At 37.9% G+C, this 14,524-nt stretch overlaps 2 protein-coding genes across 3 annotated transcripts; one reads left to right on the top strand and one right to left on the bottom strand.

The window, feature by feature from the left end:
* The first annotated feature begins 1,302 nt into the window (after nucleotides 1–1,302).
* il15l (interleukin 15, like) lies at nucleotides 1,303–10,879 on the top strand. 2 transcript variants are annotated; one of them, XM_034548045.1, is made up of 4 exons: nucleotides 1,303–1,624; nucleotides 3,523–3,570; nucleotides 9,615–9,708; nucleotides 10,650–10,879. In XM_034548045.1, the coding sequence occupies exons 1-4, from the start codon at nucleotides 1,472–1,474 to the stop codon at nucleotides 10,673–10,675; spliced, it is 321 nt and encodes a 106-aa protein (XP_034403936.1). In that variant the 5' UTR covers nucleotides 1,303–1,471; the 3' UTR covers nucleotides 10,676–10,879. The 2 variants fall into 2 exon arrangements, with proteins under 2 accessions (XP_034403936.1, XP_034403935.1); XM_034548044.1 differs by having other exon boundaries at nucleotides 9,615–9,758.
* Nucleotides 10,880–11,111: 232 nt separating this feature from the next.
* On the bottom strand, nucleotides 11,112–12,345 carry triap1 (TP53 regulated inhibitor of apoptosis 1). Its single transcript, XM_034548050.1, has one exon. The coding sequence runs from the start codon at nucleotides 12,223–12,225 to the stop codon at nucleotides 12,001–12,003; it is 225 nt and encodes a 74-aa protein (XP_034403941.1). The 5' UTR covers nucleotides 12,226–12,345; the 3' UTR covers nucleotides 11,112–12,000.
* Between the last annotated feature and the right edge of the window lie 2,179 nt (nucleotides 12,346–14,524).

Raw genomic sequence — 14,524 nt, 5'->3', positions numbered from 1 at the left:
ATTTCTACATTTCTATGTTTCCATGTTTCTATGCTTCTACGTGAAAGAGAGCTTTGGTCAGCTTTTATTGTGAAGGCCTGGAACAGGAAGCAGTTTAACTCTCCGCTTCCTGTTTCTTTGACAAATGGTGCTGATGTCTTCTCTTCTGACTCATCGGCTGCTCAGAGGATCTTTGTCTCCTGGAGAGACTTTCAAAATAAAAGCCCCATTTAGACATTCAGATGTGACCCATATTAATAATACATATGAAACGCCTCCAATAAATAACATGTACAAACTAACAGGCAACATTCCAGCTGCTCTGATGAAACGGTTTGAAACACATGAGGAGCACAATTAAAAAGAATTATTGTGAAACGTTGAATAACAACATGGAAGAGGATCAGGAGGAGGAAGAGGAAGAGGAGGAGGAGGAGCAGGAGTAGGAGGAGGAAGAGGAAGAGGAGGAGGAGGAGCAGGAGTAGGAGGAGGAAGAGGAAGAGGAGGAGGAGGAGCAGGAGTAGGAGGAGGAAGAGGAAGAGGAGGAGGAGGAGCAGGAGCAGGAGGAGGAGGAGGAGCAGGAGTAGGAGGAGGAGGAAGATGAGGAAGAGGAAGAGGAGGAGGAGGAGGAATGGGAGGAGTGAGAAAGTGAAAACAGGAGAGCAGGAGAGAGAAGAGTGACAGAAGGAATAAGAAGAGGAGGAGGGAGGCTCTCTGGTGAAAGAAGACTTACTCCTAACCTCGGTGGAGACGGAACTCTCCTTCTTCTTCTCCTCCTTGCTCCTCGGTTCTTCTTCTCCTTTTTCTTGCTGCTCAGTTCTTCTTCTTCTACTCCTTGCTGCTCGGCTCTTCTTCTCCTCCTTCTTGCTCCTCGGTTCTTCTTCTCCTCCTTGCTCCTCGATTCTTCTCCTCCTTCTTGCTCCTCGGTTCTTCTCCTTCTTGCTCCTCGGTTCTTCTCCTCCTTCTTGCTCCTCGGTTCTTCTTCTCATCGTTCTTGCTCCTCGGTTCTTCTTCTCCTCCTTCTTGCTCCTCGGTTCTTCTTCTTCTTCTTGGTCCTCGGTTCTTCTCCTCCTTGCTCCTCGGTTCTTCTTCTCCTCCTTCTTGCTCCACGGTTCTTCTCCTCCTTGCTCCTCGGTTCTTCTTCTCCTCCTTCTTGCTCCTCGGTTACGGGACTGAAGAGACAAATCACCACCAATTCGGTTTGTGGCGTTTCTTTGATGTTCACGTATGGTCCTCCTGGAGGAGGATCTGAAGGAGTGTGAATCCGGTCAGTTCCTGTTCTGACTCCTCCAGCCCGGTCTTTGCTGTGGGTCTTTGCTCGTGGGCTCCTCGGCAGTCGCTGGAGGCTGAGGAAGCCGTCCGGATTTCCTCGGCTGGTTTCGGGGCCTCCTGATCAGGGAGCTCCACGGAGCCTCACAAAGCCCCTGTGGTTCTGGATGTGGGCCTCCAGGCAGAACCCTGAGGGCCCGGCGGGCCGCTGACGGGGATCTGGATGCGGGGCAGAGGGAGGTCCGCCTCGGCCAATGTGCACCTGGGTCTCATCTGCCTGCTCCTCCTCCTCCTGCCTCCGCGACCGGCAGCCAGACTCTGCACCCAGGACCTCCTCCTCCGGGTCCGGAACCTCATCAAAAAAGCCCCCCAGCAGGTAGGAGCCCCCTCTTCGTCTGTCCTACTGGGATACCAGTTCATACCAGTTCATACCAGTTCATACCAGTTCATACCGGTACATGTGTCAGACTCGTGATCTCTGGCTGGACATTACAGAGTTATACATTCAGATGTATGTGTAGATGTATTTATAGTCCTGGTTCCTCCTGATTATAGTCCTGGTTCCTCCTGATTATAGTCCTGGTTCCACCTGATTATAGTCCTGGTTCCTCCTGATTATAGTCCTGGTTCCTCCTGATTATAGTCCTGTTTCCACCTGATTATAGTCCTGGTTCCTCCTGATTATAGTCCTGGTTCCACCTGATTATAGTCCTGGTTCCTCCTGATTATAGTCCTGTTTCCACCTGATTATAGTCCTGGTTCCTCCTGATTATAGTCCTGTTTCCTCCTGATTATAGTCCTGGTTCCTCCTGATTATAGTCCTGGTTCCAGCTGATTATAGTCCTGGTTCCTCCTGATTATAGTCCTGGTTCCAGCTGATTATAGTCCTGGTTCCTCCTGAGTATAGTCCTGGTTCCTCCTGATTATAGTCCTGGTTCCACCTGATTATAGTCCTGGTTCCTCCTGATTATAGTCCTGGTTCCTCCTGATTATAGTCCTGGTTCCTCCTGATTATAGTCCTGGTTCCTTCTGATTATAGTCCTGGTTCCTCCTGATTATAGTCCTGGTTCCACCTGATTATAGTCCTGGTTCCTCCTGATTATAGTCATGGTTCCTCCTGATTATAGTCCTGTTTCCACCTGATTATAGTCCTGGTTCCTCCTGATTATAGTCCTGTTTCCACCTGATTATAGTCCTGGTTCCTCCTGATTATAGTCCTGGTTCCAGCTGATTATAGTCCTGGTTCCAGCTGATTATAGTCCTGGTTCCTCCTGATTATAGTCCTGGTTCCACCTGATTATAGTCCTGTTTCCACCTGATTATAGTCCTGGTTCCTCCTGATTATAGTCCTGTTTCCACCTGATTATAGTCCTGGTTCCTCCTGATTATAGTCCTGGTTCCAGCTGATTATAGTCCTGGTTCCAGCTGATTATAGTCCTGGTTCCTCCTGATTATAGTCCTGGTTCCACCTGATTATAGTCCTGGTTCCTCCTGATTATAGTCCTGGTTCCTCCTGATTATAGTCCTGTTTCCACCTGATTATAGTCCTGGTTCCTCCTGATTATAGTCCTGGTTCCTCCTGATTATAGTCCTGGTTCCTCCTGATTATAGTCCTGGTTCCTCCTGATTATAGTCCTGTTTCCACCTGATTATAGTCCTGGTTCCTCCTGATTATAGTCCTGGTTCCTCCTGATTATAGTCCTGTTTCCACCTGATTATAGTCCTGGTTCCTCCTGATTATAGTCCTGGTTCCTCCTGATGATAGTCCTGTTTCCACCTGATTATAGTCCTGGTTCCTCCTGATTATAGTCCTGGTTCCACCTGATTATAGTCCTGTTTCCACCTGATTATAGTCCTGGTTCCTCCTGATTATAGTCCTGGTTCCTCCTGATTATAGTCCTGGTTCCTCCTGATTATAGTCCTGGTTCCTCCTGATAATAGTCCTGGTTCCAGCTGATTATAGTCCTGGTTCCTCCTGATTATAGTCCTGGTTCCACCTGATTATAGTCCTGGTTCCACCTGATTATAGTCCTGTTTCCACCTGATTTTAGTCCTGGTTCCTCTTGATTATAGTCCTGTTTCCACCTGAATATAGTCCTGGTTCCTCCTGATTATAGTCCTGGTTCCTCCTGATTATAGTCCTGGTTCCTCCTGATTATAGTCCTGGTTCCTCCTGATTATAGTCCTGGTTCCACCTGATATTGGTGTGTGTGTGTGTGTGTGTGTGTGTGTGTGTGTGTGTGTGTGTGTGTGTGTGTGACGTTCTCCCCCCAGAAGGAGCTGTGTTCTAGACTCTACACGCCCTCCGTCCTCGACTATGAGGTAAGAGCTCGTCTGATATTGTTCATAAAAGACAAATCATTGATGAGATCATGTCCTCTGGTTCCTTATTGATACAAATAAAAACACACAATACACAACTTATACAAACTCACATTAACTATAAGAGTTACAAGGAATAGCTACTAAATATTAATAAACCATCTTTAACTGTTTTTATATGTTGAAATTTAATTTACTGTTGAAGATATTTAACTTTCCTTCATTATTACATGTTTCTATGTTTCTATGTATCTATGTTTTTATGTTTCCATGTTTCTATGTATCTATGTTTCTATGTTTTTATGTTTCCATGTGTCTATGTATCTATGTATCTATGTTTCTATGTTTCTATGTTTTTATGTTTCCATGTTTCTATGTTTCTATGTTTCTATGTATCTATGTATCTATGTTTCTATGTTTTTATGTTTCCATGTTTCTATGTTTCTATGTTTCTATGTTTCTATGTTTCTATGTTTTTATGTTTCTATGTTTCTATGTTTCTATGTTTTTATGTTTCCATGTTTCTATGTTTCTATGTTTCTATGTTTTTATGTTTCTATGTTTCTATGTTTTTATGTTTTTATGTTTCTATGTTTCTATGTTTTTATGTTTCTATGTTTCTATGTTTTTATGTTTCCATGTTTCTATGTTTCTATGTTTTTATGTTTCCATGTTTCTATGTTTCTATGTATCTATGTTTCTATGTATCTATGTTTCTATGTTTTTATGTTTCTATGTTTTTATGTTTCCATGTTTCCATGTTTCTATGTTTTTATGTTTCCATGTTTCTATGTTTCTATGTTTTTATGTTTCCATGTTTCTATGTTTCTATGTTTCTATGTTTTTATGTTTCCATGTTTCTATGTTTCTATGTTTCTATGTTTCCATGTTTCTACATTTCTATGTATCTATGTTTCTATGTTTCTATGTTTCTATGTTTCTATGTTTCTATGTTTCTACATTTCTATGTATCTATGTTTCTATGTTTCTATGTTTCTATGTTTTTATGTTTCCATGTTTCTATGTTTCTATGTTTCTATGTTTTTATGTTTCCATGTTTCTATGTTTCTATGTTTCTATGTTTCCATGTTTCTACATTTCTATGTATCTATGTTTCTATGTTTCTATGTTTCTACATTTCTATGTATCTATGTTTCTATGTTTCTATGTTTCTATGTATCTATGTTTCCATGTTTCTATGTTTCTGTTTCATACGTTTAATATGTTTCTATGTTTCTATGTTTTTATGTTTCCATGTTTCTATGTTTCTATGTTTCTGTTTCGTACGTTTAATGTTTCTATGTTTCTATGTTTCTATGTTTCCATGTTTCTATGTTTCTGTTTCATACGTTTGATATGTTTCTATGTTTCTATGTTTCCATGTTTCTATGTTTCTATGTTTCTATGTTTCTATGTTTCTACGTTTCTACGTTTCTATGTATCTATATTTCTATGTATCTATATTTCTATGTATCTATATTTCTATGTTTCTATGTTTCTATGTTTCCATGTTTCTATGTTTCTACGTTTCTACGTTTCTATGTATCTATATTTCTATGTATCTATATTTCTATGTTTCTATGTTTCTATGTTTCCATGTTTCTATGTTTTCATGTTTCCATGTTTCTATGTTTCTACGTTTCTACGTTTCCATGTTTCTACGTTTCTACGTTTCTACGTTTCTATGTATCTATATTTCTATGTATCTATATTTCTATGTATCTATATTTCTATGTTTCTATGTTTCTATGTTTCCATGTTTCTATGTTTCTACGTTTCTACGTTTCTACGTTTCTATGTATCTATATTTCTATGTATCTATATTTCTATGTTTCTATGTTTCTATGTTTCCATGTTTCTATGTTTCCATGTTTCCATGTTTTTATGTTTCTACGTTTCTACGTTTCCATGTTTCTACGTTTCTACGTTTCTACGTTTCTATGTTTTTATGTTTCTATGTTTCTGTTTCATACGTTTATTTTGTTTCTATGTTTCTATGTTTCTGTTTCCATGTTTCCATGTTTCCACGTTTCTACATTTCTACGTTTCTACGTTTCTATGTTTCCATGTTTCTATGTTTCTATGTTTCTGTTTCTATGTTTCCATGTTTCCACGTTTCTACATTTCTACGTTTCTACGTTTCTACGTTTCTACTTTTCTACATTTCTACATTTCTACGTTTCTACGTTTCTATGTTTCTACGTTTCTACATTTCCATGTTTCCACGTTTCTATGTTTCCATGTTTCCACGTTTCTATGTTTCCATGTTTCTATGTTTCTGTTTCATACGTTTGATATGTTTCTATGTTTCTATGTTTCTATGTTTCTATGTTTCTATGTTTCTACGTTTCTACGTTTCTATGTTTCTTTTTCATACGTTTAATATGTTTCTATGTTTCTATGTTTCTATGTTTTTATGTTTCTATGTTTCCATGTTTCCATGTTTCTATGTTTCTATGTTTCTACGTTTCTACGTTTCTATGTTTCTATGTTTCTACGTTTCTATGTATCTATATTTCTATGTATCTATATTTCTATGTTTCTATGTTTCTATGTTTCTATGTTTCCATGTTTCCACATTTCTACGTTTCTACGTTTCTACGTTTCTACGTTTCTATCTATTTATATTTCTATGTTTCTATGTTTCTACGTTTCTACATTTCTACGTTTCTATGTTTCTATGTTTCCATGTTTCCACGTTTCTACGTTTCTACGTTTCTACGTTTCTACTTTTCTATCTATTTATATTTCTATGTTTCTATGTTTCTATGTTTCCATGTTTCTATGTTTCTACGTTTCTACATTTCTACGTTTCTACGTTTCTACGTTTCGATGTTTCCACGTTTCTACGTTTCTACGTTTCTACGTTTCTATGTTTCTATGTTTTTATGTTTCTATGTTTCTGTTTCTATGTTTCTACGTTTCTACATTCTGATATTGTTCATAAAAGACAAATCATTGATGAGATCATGTCCTCTGGTTCCTTATTGATACAAATAAAAACACACAATACACAACTTATACAAACTCACATTAACTATAAGAGTTACAAGGAATAGCTACTAAATATTAATAAACCATCTTTAACTGTTTTTATATGTTGAAATTTAATTTACTGTTGAAGATATTTAACTTTCCTTCATTATTACATGTTTCTATGTTTCTATGTATCTATGTTTTTATGTTTCCATGTTTCTATCTATCTATGTTTCTATGTTTTTATGTTTCCATGTTTCTATGTATCTATGTATCTATGTTTCTATGTTTCTATGTTTTTATGTTTCCATGTTTCTATGTTTCTATGTTTCTATGTATCTATGTATCTATGTTTCTATGTTTTTATGTTTCCATGTTTCTATGTTTCTATGTTTCTATGTTTCTATGTATCTATGTTTCTATGTTTCTATGTTTTTATGTTTCTATGTTTCTATGTTTCTATGTTTTTATGTTTCCATGTTTCTATGTTTCTATGTTTTTATGTTTCTATGTTTCTATGTTTTTATGTTTCAATGTTTCTATGTTTTTATGTTTCTATGTTTCTATGTTTTTATGTTTCCATGTTTCTATGTTTCTATGTTTTTATGTTTCCATGTTTCTATGTTTCTATGTTTTTATGTTTCCATGTTTCTATGTTTCTATGTATCTATGTTTCTATGTATCTATGTTTCTATGTTTTTATGTTTCTATGTTTTTATGTTTCCATGTTTCCATGTTTCTATGTTTTTATGTTTCCATGTTTCTATGTTTCTATGTTTTTATGTTTCCATGTTTCTATGTTTCTATGTTTCTATGTTTTTATGTTTCCATGTTTCTATGTTTCTATGTTTCTATGTTTCCATGTTTCTATGTTTTTATGTTTCCATGTTTTTATGTTTCTATGTTTTTATGTTTCCATGTTTCTATGTTTCTATGTTTCTATGTTTTTATGTTTCCATGTTTCTATGTTTCTATGTTTTTATGTTTCCATGTTTCTATGTTTCTTTGTTTCTTTGTTTTTATGTTTTCATGTTTCTATGTTTCTATGTTTTTATGTTTCCATGTTTCTATGTTTCTATGTTTCTATGGATCTATGTTTTTATGTTTCTATGTTTCTATGTTTTTATGTTTCCATGTTTCTATGTTTCTATGTTTCTATGTTTTTATGTTTCTATGTTTCTATGTTTTAATGTTTCCATGTTTCTATGTTTCTATGTTTTTATGTTTCTATGTTTCTATGTTTTTATGTTTCCATGTTTCTATGTTTCTATGTTTTTATGTTTCCATGTTTCTATGTTTCTATGTATCTATGTTTCTATGTATCTATGTTTCTATGTTTTTATGTTTCTATGTTTTTATGTTTCCATGTTTCCATGTTTCTATGTTTTTATGTTTCCATGTTTCTATGTTTCTATGTTTCCATGTTTCTATGTTTCTATGTTTCTATGTTTCTATGTTTTTATGTTTCCATGTTTCTATGTTTCTATATGTTTCTGTTTCTATGTTTTTATGTTTCCATGTTTCTATGTTTCTATGTTTCTATGTATCTATGTTTTTATGTTTCTATGTTTCTATGTTTCTATGTTTTTATGTTTCCATGTTTCTATGTTTCTATGTTTCTATGTTTTTATGTTTCTATGTTTCTATGTTTTTATGTTTCCATGTTTCTATGTTTCTATGTTTTTATGTTTCTATGTTTCTATGTTTTTATGTTTCCATGTTTCTATGTTTCTATGTTTTTATGTTTCCATGTTTCTATGTTTCTATGTATCTATGTTTCTATGTATCTATGTTTCTATGTTTTTATGTTTCTATGTTTTTATGTTTCCATGTTTCCATGTTTCTATGTTTTTATGTTTCCATGTTTCTATGTTTCTATGTTTTTATGTTTCCATGTTTCTATGTTTCTATGTTTCTATGTTTTTATGTTTCCATGTTTCTATGTTTCTATGTTTCTATGTTTCCATGTTTCTACATTTCTATGTATCTATGTATCTATGTTTCTATGTTTCTACATTTCTATGTATCTATGTTTCTATGTTTCTATGTTTCTATGTTTTTATGTTTCCATGTTTCTATGTTTCTATGTTTCTATGTTTTTATGTTTCCATGTTTCTATGTTTCTATGTTTTTATGTTTCCATGTTTCTATGTTTCTATGTTTCTATGTTTTTATGTTTCCATGTTTCTATGTTTCTATGTTTCTATGTTTCCATGTTTCTACATTTCTATGTATCTATGTATCTATGTTTCTATGTTTCTATGTTTCTACATTTCTATGTATCTATGTTTCTATGTTTCTATGTTTCTATGTTTTTATGTTTCCATGTTTCTATGTTTCTATGTTTCTATGTTTCTATGTTTTTATGTTTCCATGTTTCTATGTTTCTATGTTTTTATGTTTCCATGTTTCTATGTTTCTATGTTTCTATTTTTTCTATGTTTCTATATGTTTCTATGTTTCTTGGTTCCATGTTTCATTGTTCATTTGTTTATTTAAAAGGGAAAACTCTCCCTCTCACCTGTCTCTCTCTCTCTCACCTGTCTCTCTCTCTCACCTGTCTTTCTCTCACCTGTCTCTCTCTCTCACCTGTCTCTCTCTCTCTCACCTGTCTTTCTCTCACCTGTCTCTCTCTCTCTCACCTGTCTCTCCCTCACCTGTCTCTCTCTCACCTGTCTCTCTCTCACCTGTCTCTCTCTCTCACCTGTCTTTCTCTCACCTGTCTCTCTCTCCCTCACCTGTCTCTCCCTCACCTGTCTCTCTCTCACCTGTCTCTCTCTCACCTGTCTCTCTCTCACCTGTCTCTCTCACCTGTCTCTCTCTCTCTCACCTCTTTCTCTCACCTGTCTCTCTCTCTCTCACCTGTCTCTCTCTCCCTCACCTGTCTCTCCCTCACCTGTCTCTCTCTCACCTGTCTCTCTCTCACCTGTCTCTCTCACCTGTCTCTCTCTCTCTCACCTCTCTCTCTCACCTGTCTCTCTCTCTCACCTGTCTCTCTCTCACCTGTCTCTCTCTCTCACCTGTCTCTCTCTCACCTGTCTCTCTCTCTCTCTCACCTGTCTCTCCAGAAGAAAACCCTTGGCTCCACCCTGAAGTGTTTCGGTGAAGAGATCAAAGTCCTCCTTGACGAGTGGGCGACTGCTGGTTTTTTCATATACAAAGGTTTCAGATTTAAATCCAGGATTGAAGATCTCGCGGTGAAGTTGAACCTCGTGAGGAGCCACGCATATTAATTACATTGTTATTGTCTTCTCCACGCATATTAATTACATTGTTATTGTCTCACACATCGAATGGGTGTGAACACCAGAGGCATCTCTTTGTGCAGCTAATAACATTTAATAACATATGAATGGATACATTGATATAATTAATACAAACACACGCCCAAAGATCTAAAGAAAGTTAGTGAACCTGAATACATCACAGCTTTATGTTTGCAAACTTCCTGGACACACGTGTGTGTGTGTGTGTGTGAGGGGGGGGGGGGGGGGGGGGGGGATTGACCCCAAATAAACTGTGTGTGTTCAAAGATCTCTTGTCTTTGAGTGACAGCCACTAATGAGAGCGTGAGACTCACAAATCTGAACAAGCCGAAACAGCTCCAGACTCAAGAGGAATAAGAACCGTGTTTGTGTGTGTAAGATAAGATAAGATAAGATAATCCTTTATTAGTCCCTCAGTGGGGAAATTACAGGATTACAGCAGCATTGCTCACAGTAATTAAAAAGTAGTATAATAACAGAAATAAGATAAAAGAGTAAAAACAAGAAGAATATTATATATACAGACGGAGTAGAAATAGAATAAATGTGGATAAAGTGTATAAAATAAATTAAAAAATTAAAAAGTACTTAAACGTGTGTGTGTGTGTGTGTATGTGTGCGTGTGTGACATATTAGTACATTATAAGCACATAGACATCATGAACATCAGCTCCAATAGACCACATGCTAGCGAAAGAGAGGAGAACCCGAACTAGAGCCTTGGGGCACTCCCACATGTCCTTCTGAAGCTTTAGGGTTGGTTCTCAGCAGAATAACGCACAATAACACACAATAACACACGCACACAATAACACACCTCTGCTTCTTGGTCCACAGACGGAGGCCGAGGGTCTGAAGTGTGAACGTCACAACGAGGAAAGTGCAGAAAAGTTCCTGAATGAACTTCAACTGACTTTTCAGAGGATAAACAACGATTACAGATGCTAATAAGGACTTCTAAAAAGACAGTTTTCCTCGTCATTAACTTTTCATATCACCTGGGCTCAGGTGTTCAGAGTAGAAGAACATGGAAGTAGATCATGTTCCTGTAGAAACAGGAAGTAGATCATGTGTGGTCCATGTAAGGGCTGAAGATGTTGCCACGTACACACCTGAAGCACAGATAGTGAAGTATATATATATATATATATATATATATATATATATATATACACACATATGTATATATGTGTATATACATATACAGTATATGTGTATATATACATATATATATGTATATAAATAAAATGTATACACACATATATATATATATATATACACATATATAATATTCAGTCATTGTAGATTGTTTACTTTCTTTGGCACTTTACCTGTTTGCAGCTGTAATCCTGTAAATAAAACCATCTTATTTTATCTAAAACATCAAAATGTCAATGAAGTAATGTTCTCAATTACATTTTATCCTATTAGATACTAAAATATTGCAGAAATCCTGAATAAACAAACACAAAACTGAGAATATGTTCTTAATTAAAAAAAGGTTAAATGAAACAAATAAACAAACAAATGTAAAAGACTAAATAAATCACCTAAATTATGACTCAAATAACGGCTGAATTGTTTTATTGATCAATTTTTTCCAGTTAATGTTTCGTTATTTTTGTTCATAAAACATCTTAAATAAAATGTCCAACGATCATTAAATTAAACACAAGCAGCGGGTTTTAAAAAGTCAAATAAACTGAAACTGCTCTGGGGTCAGTTGTGTTTTAAATCAACACACACACACACACACACACACACACACACACACACTCACTCACACACACTGGCTTAGTGTGTTTCTACCTGTTTGTATTATTATTATAATTGTTTAAATTAATAAATATGGGGAAAATGTCCAAGAATAGTCCTAAAAGTATTAGTACATGTGAAATCCCTGTGTGAACAATGTAAAAAGTATTATTAATAAAAATGTGTTAACATTTTTTAAAGAAATATGGAACATGTTATTGAACAAAGTTTGAAAAACAGGTACAGAAAAAGAAGACGATATTAATCCTCTGGGCTCGCACGCGCACGCGCACTCGCACTCTTCACTCCCCGTCCCGCAGCAGCTCTGCGCATGCTCAGTGGGCCTCCTGAACGGTCCGTATTGATCTTCTCCGTGTCGCTTGATCTGTCCTGTGCCCCGCCCCCTCCTCTTCATCCTCCTCCTCCTCCTCCATCAGCTCTCGGGCTTGTCCTTGTTGGGGCCCATGAACTCCACCCCGTCCACCGGGATGTCCTTCTCCCGGATGGCCTTCTGCACGCACCGCTGGTACTCCCGGAAGGTCTCGGTGCACGGGTCCCCGCTCCGGTCCCCCTTCAGGAACTTGTCCGCGAACCAGCGGTTGAAGCACTGGTCGTAGTCCCGCTTCAGGTCGGTGCAGGCCTCCCCGACGCTGTTCATGTCCGCCGGGTTGAAGGATCCCCGCCGACGCGACGAAGAAGCGGAGGAAATGAAGGATTTATAACCACACGTCGGGCAGCGCGAGCGGTTCGGAAGTCTCCTTGAACCGCGCGACGTGATTGGCTGGTTTGAGGAGCGCCGTACGTCGTACGTAAGGGCGTCACGATGTGTCAGAGATATTCCCGTGAGGAGGAGGGATCACTTCCCGAGGAATCGCGAAAACATGAAAACGTTGAAAACGAATGGTAATCTTTATCGCAAACAGTTTATTGTCACGCATTTAGGGAATTTAGCCAGTGACAACTGTTTTAAAACAATAAAAACAGTACAATAGTATAACATAATATATTATATTAAAAATAATAAAAATATGAAAATTCACAACAAAATATGGTAAACAAATAAGAGTACGTTGAATCAAGTATGATACATAATAATAAAGTAAAACGTGTATATGAATGTGTGTGTGGATGTAAGTGTCTGAGTCAGTCGGGGTCCTGGATTTTATTCATCAGCCCAACTGCAGAAGTTGAGCATTTATTTACATTGTATATATTATATTTATTATTATATTAAACAAATGGAAATTATATTATTTATTAATAGCATTCATTTATTATTTTACCATTGTATGCATTTTTACTTTTTGGACTCGAATGAAAGTTTATGTGCTTATCATAAAAATCTAAATTGAGTGAACATGATTCAATTCAATTCAGTTTATTTTATATAGCCCAATATCACAAATCAAACTCCCCTCAGAGGGCTTTACAATCTGTAAACATACGACATCCCTGACCTTTGACCTCACATCGGATCAGGAACAACAAGGATCCCTCTTTATATAATATATTAAGACTTTCTTATAGATTTTTTTCTTATAAAGATTAAGAAATAAGGTATGACCGAAATGTTTTATTGTTGTACTTGATGCTTAAATAAACCTTCTGATATTGTAAACATACAATATTTGCAGTGGTACTTTCACTCCACATTCAGAGGTAAATATTACTTTACACTTCACCTTTTTCATAAATTGTTACTTTGTAGATTAAAAAACGTTAAATTTAGCAAATAAATTAGAGTTAAAAACTAAATTTTTTGATTCCAGGGGGAAAATGTACAAGCTCCTCTTTAGCAGCCGCAACATTAAAGTGAAATGAAAAATTATACATGTATATATTATATATTTATATATGTATATATATATTTTTATATTCATAAACACAGAGCGCCTAAGGGTTGGGGATAGGACAGAGCCCCTAAGGGTTGGGGTTAGGACAGAGCCCCTAAGGGTTGGGGATAGGACAGAGCCCCTAAGGGTTGGGGATAGGACAGAGCCCCTAAGTGTTAGGGTTAGGACAGAGCAGCTAAGGGTTGGGGATAGGACAGAGCCCCTAAGGGATAGGACAGAGCCCCTAAGGGTTAGGGATAGGACAGAGCCCCTAAGTGTTAGGGTTAGGACAGAGCAGCTAAGGGTTGGGGATAGGACAGAGCCCCTAAGGGATAGGACAGAGCCCCTAAGGGTTAGGACAGAGCCCCTAAGGGTTAGGGTTAGGACAGAGCCCCTAAGGGTTGGGGATAGGACAGAGCAGCTAAGGGTTGGGGATAGGACAGAGCCCCTAAGGATTAGGGTTAGGACAGAGCAGCTAAGGGTTGGGGATAGGACAGAGCCCCTAAGGGTTGGGGATAGGACAGAGCCGCTAAGGGTTGGGGATAGGACAGAGCCCCTAAGGGTTGGGGTTAGGACAGAGCCCCTAAGGGTTGGGGATAGAACAGAGCCCCTACGGGTTGGGGATAGGACAGAGCCCCTAAGGGTTAGGGTTAGGACAGAGCAGCTAAGGGTTGGGGATAGGACAGAGCCCCTAAGGGTTGGGGATAGGACAGAGCAGCTAAGGGTTGGGGATAGGACAGAGCCCCTAAGGGTTGGGGATAGGACAGAGCAGCTAAGGGTTGGGGATAGGACAGAGCCCCTAAGGGTTAGGGTTAGGACAGAGCAGCTAAGGGTTGGGGATAGGACAGAGCCCCTAAGGGTTGGGGTTAGGACAGAGCAGCTACGGGTTGGGGATAGGACAGAGCCTCTAAGGGTTGGGGATAGGACAGAGCCCCTAAGGGTTGGGGATAGGACAGAGCCCCTAAGGGTTGGGGTTAGGACAGAGCAGCTAAGGGTTGGGGATAGGACAGAGCCCCTAAGGGTTGGGGATAGGACGGAGCCCCTAAGGGTTAGGGTTAGGACAGAGCCCCTAAGGGTTGGGGATAGGACAGAGCAGCTAAGGGTTGGGGATAGGACAGAGCCCCT

This window comes from Cyclopterus lumpus, chromosome 13 (assembly GCF_009769545.1).
Source record: "Cyclopterus lumpus isolate fCycLum1 chromosome 13, fCycLum1.pri, whole genome shotgun sequence".
NCBI lineage: Eukaryota > Metazoa > Chordata > Actinopteri > Perciformes > Cyclopteridae > Cyclopterus > Cyclopterus lumpus.
Note: the sequence above shows the minus strand (reverse complement) of the source record. Positions and strands in the feature narration are given on the sequence as shown.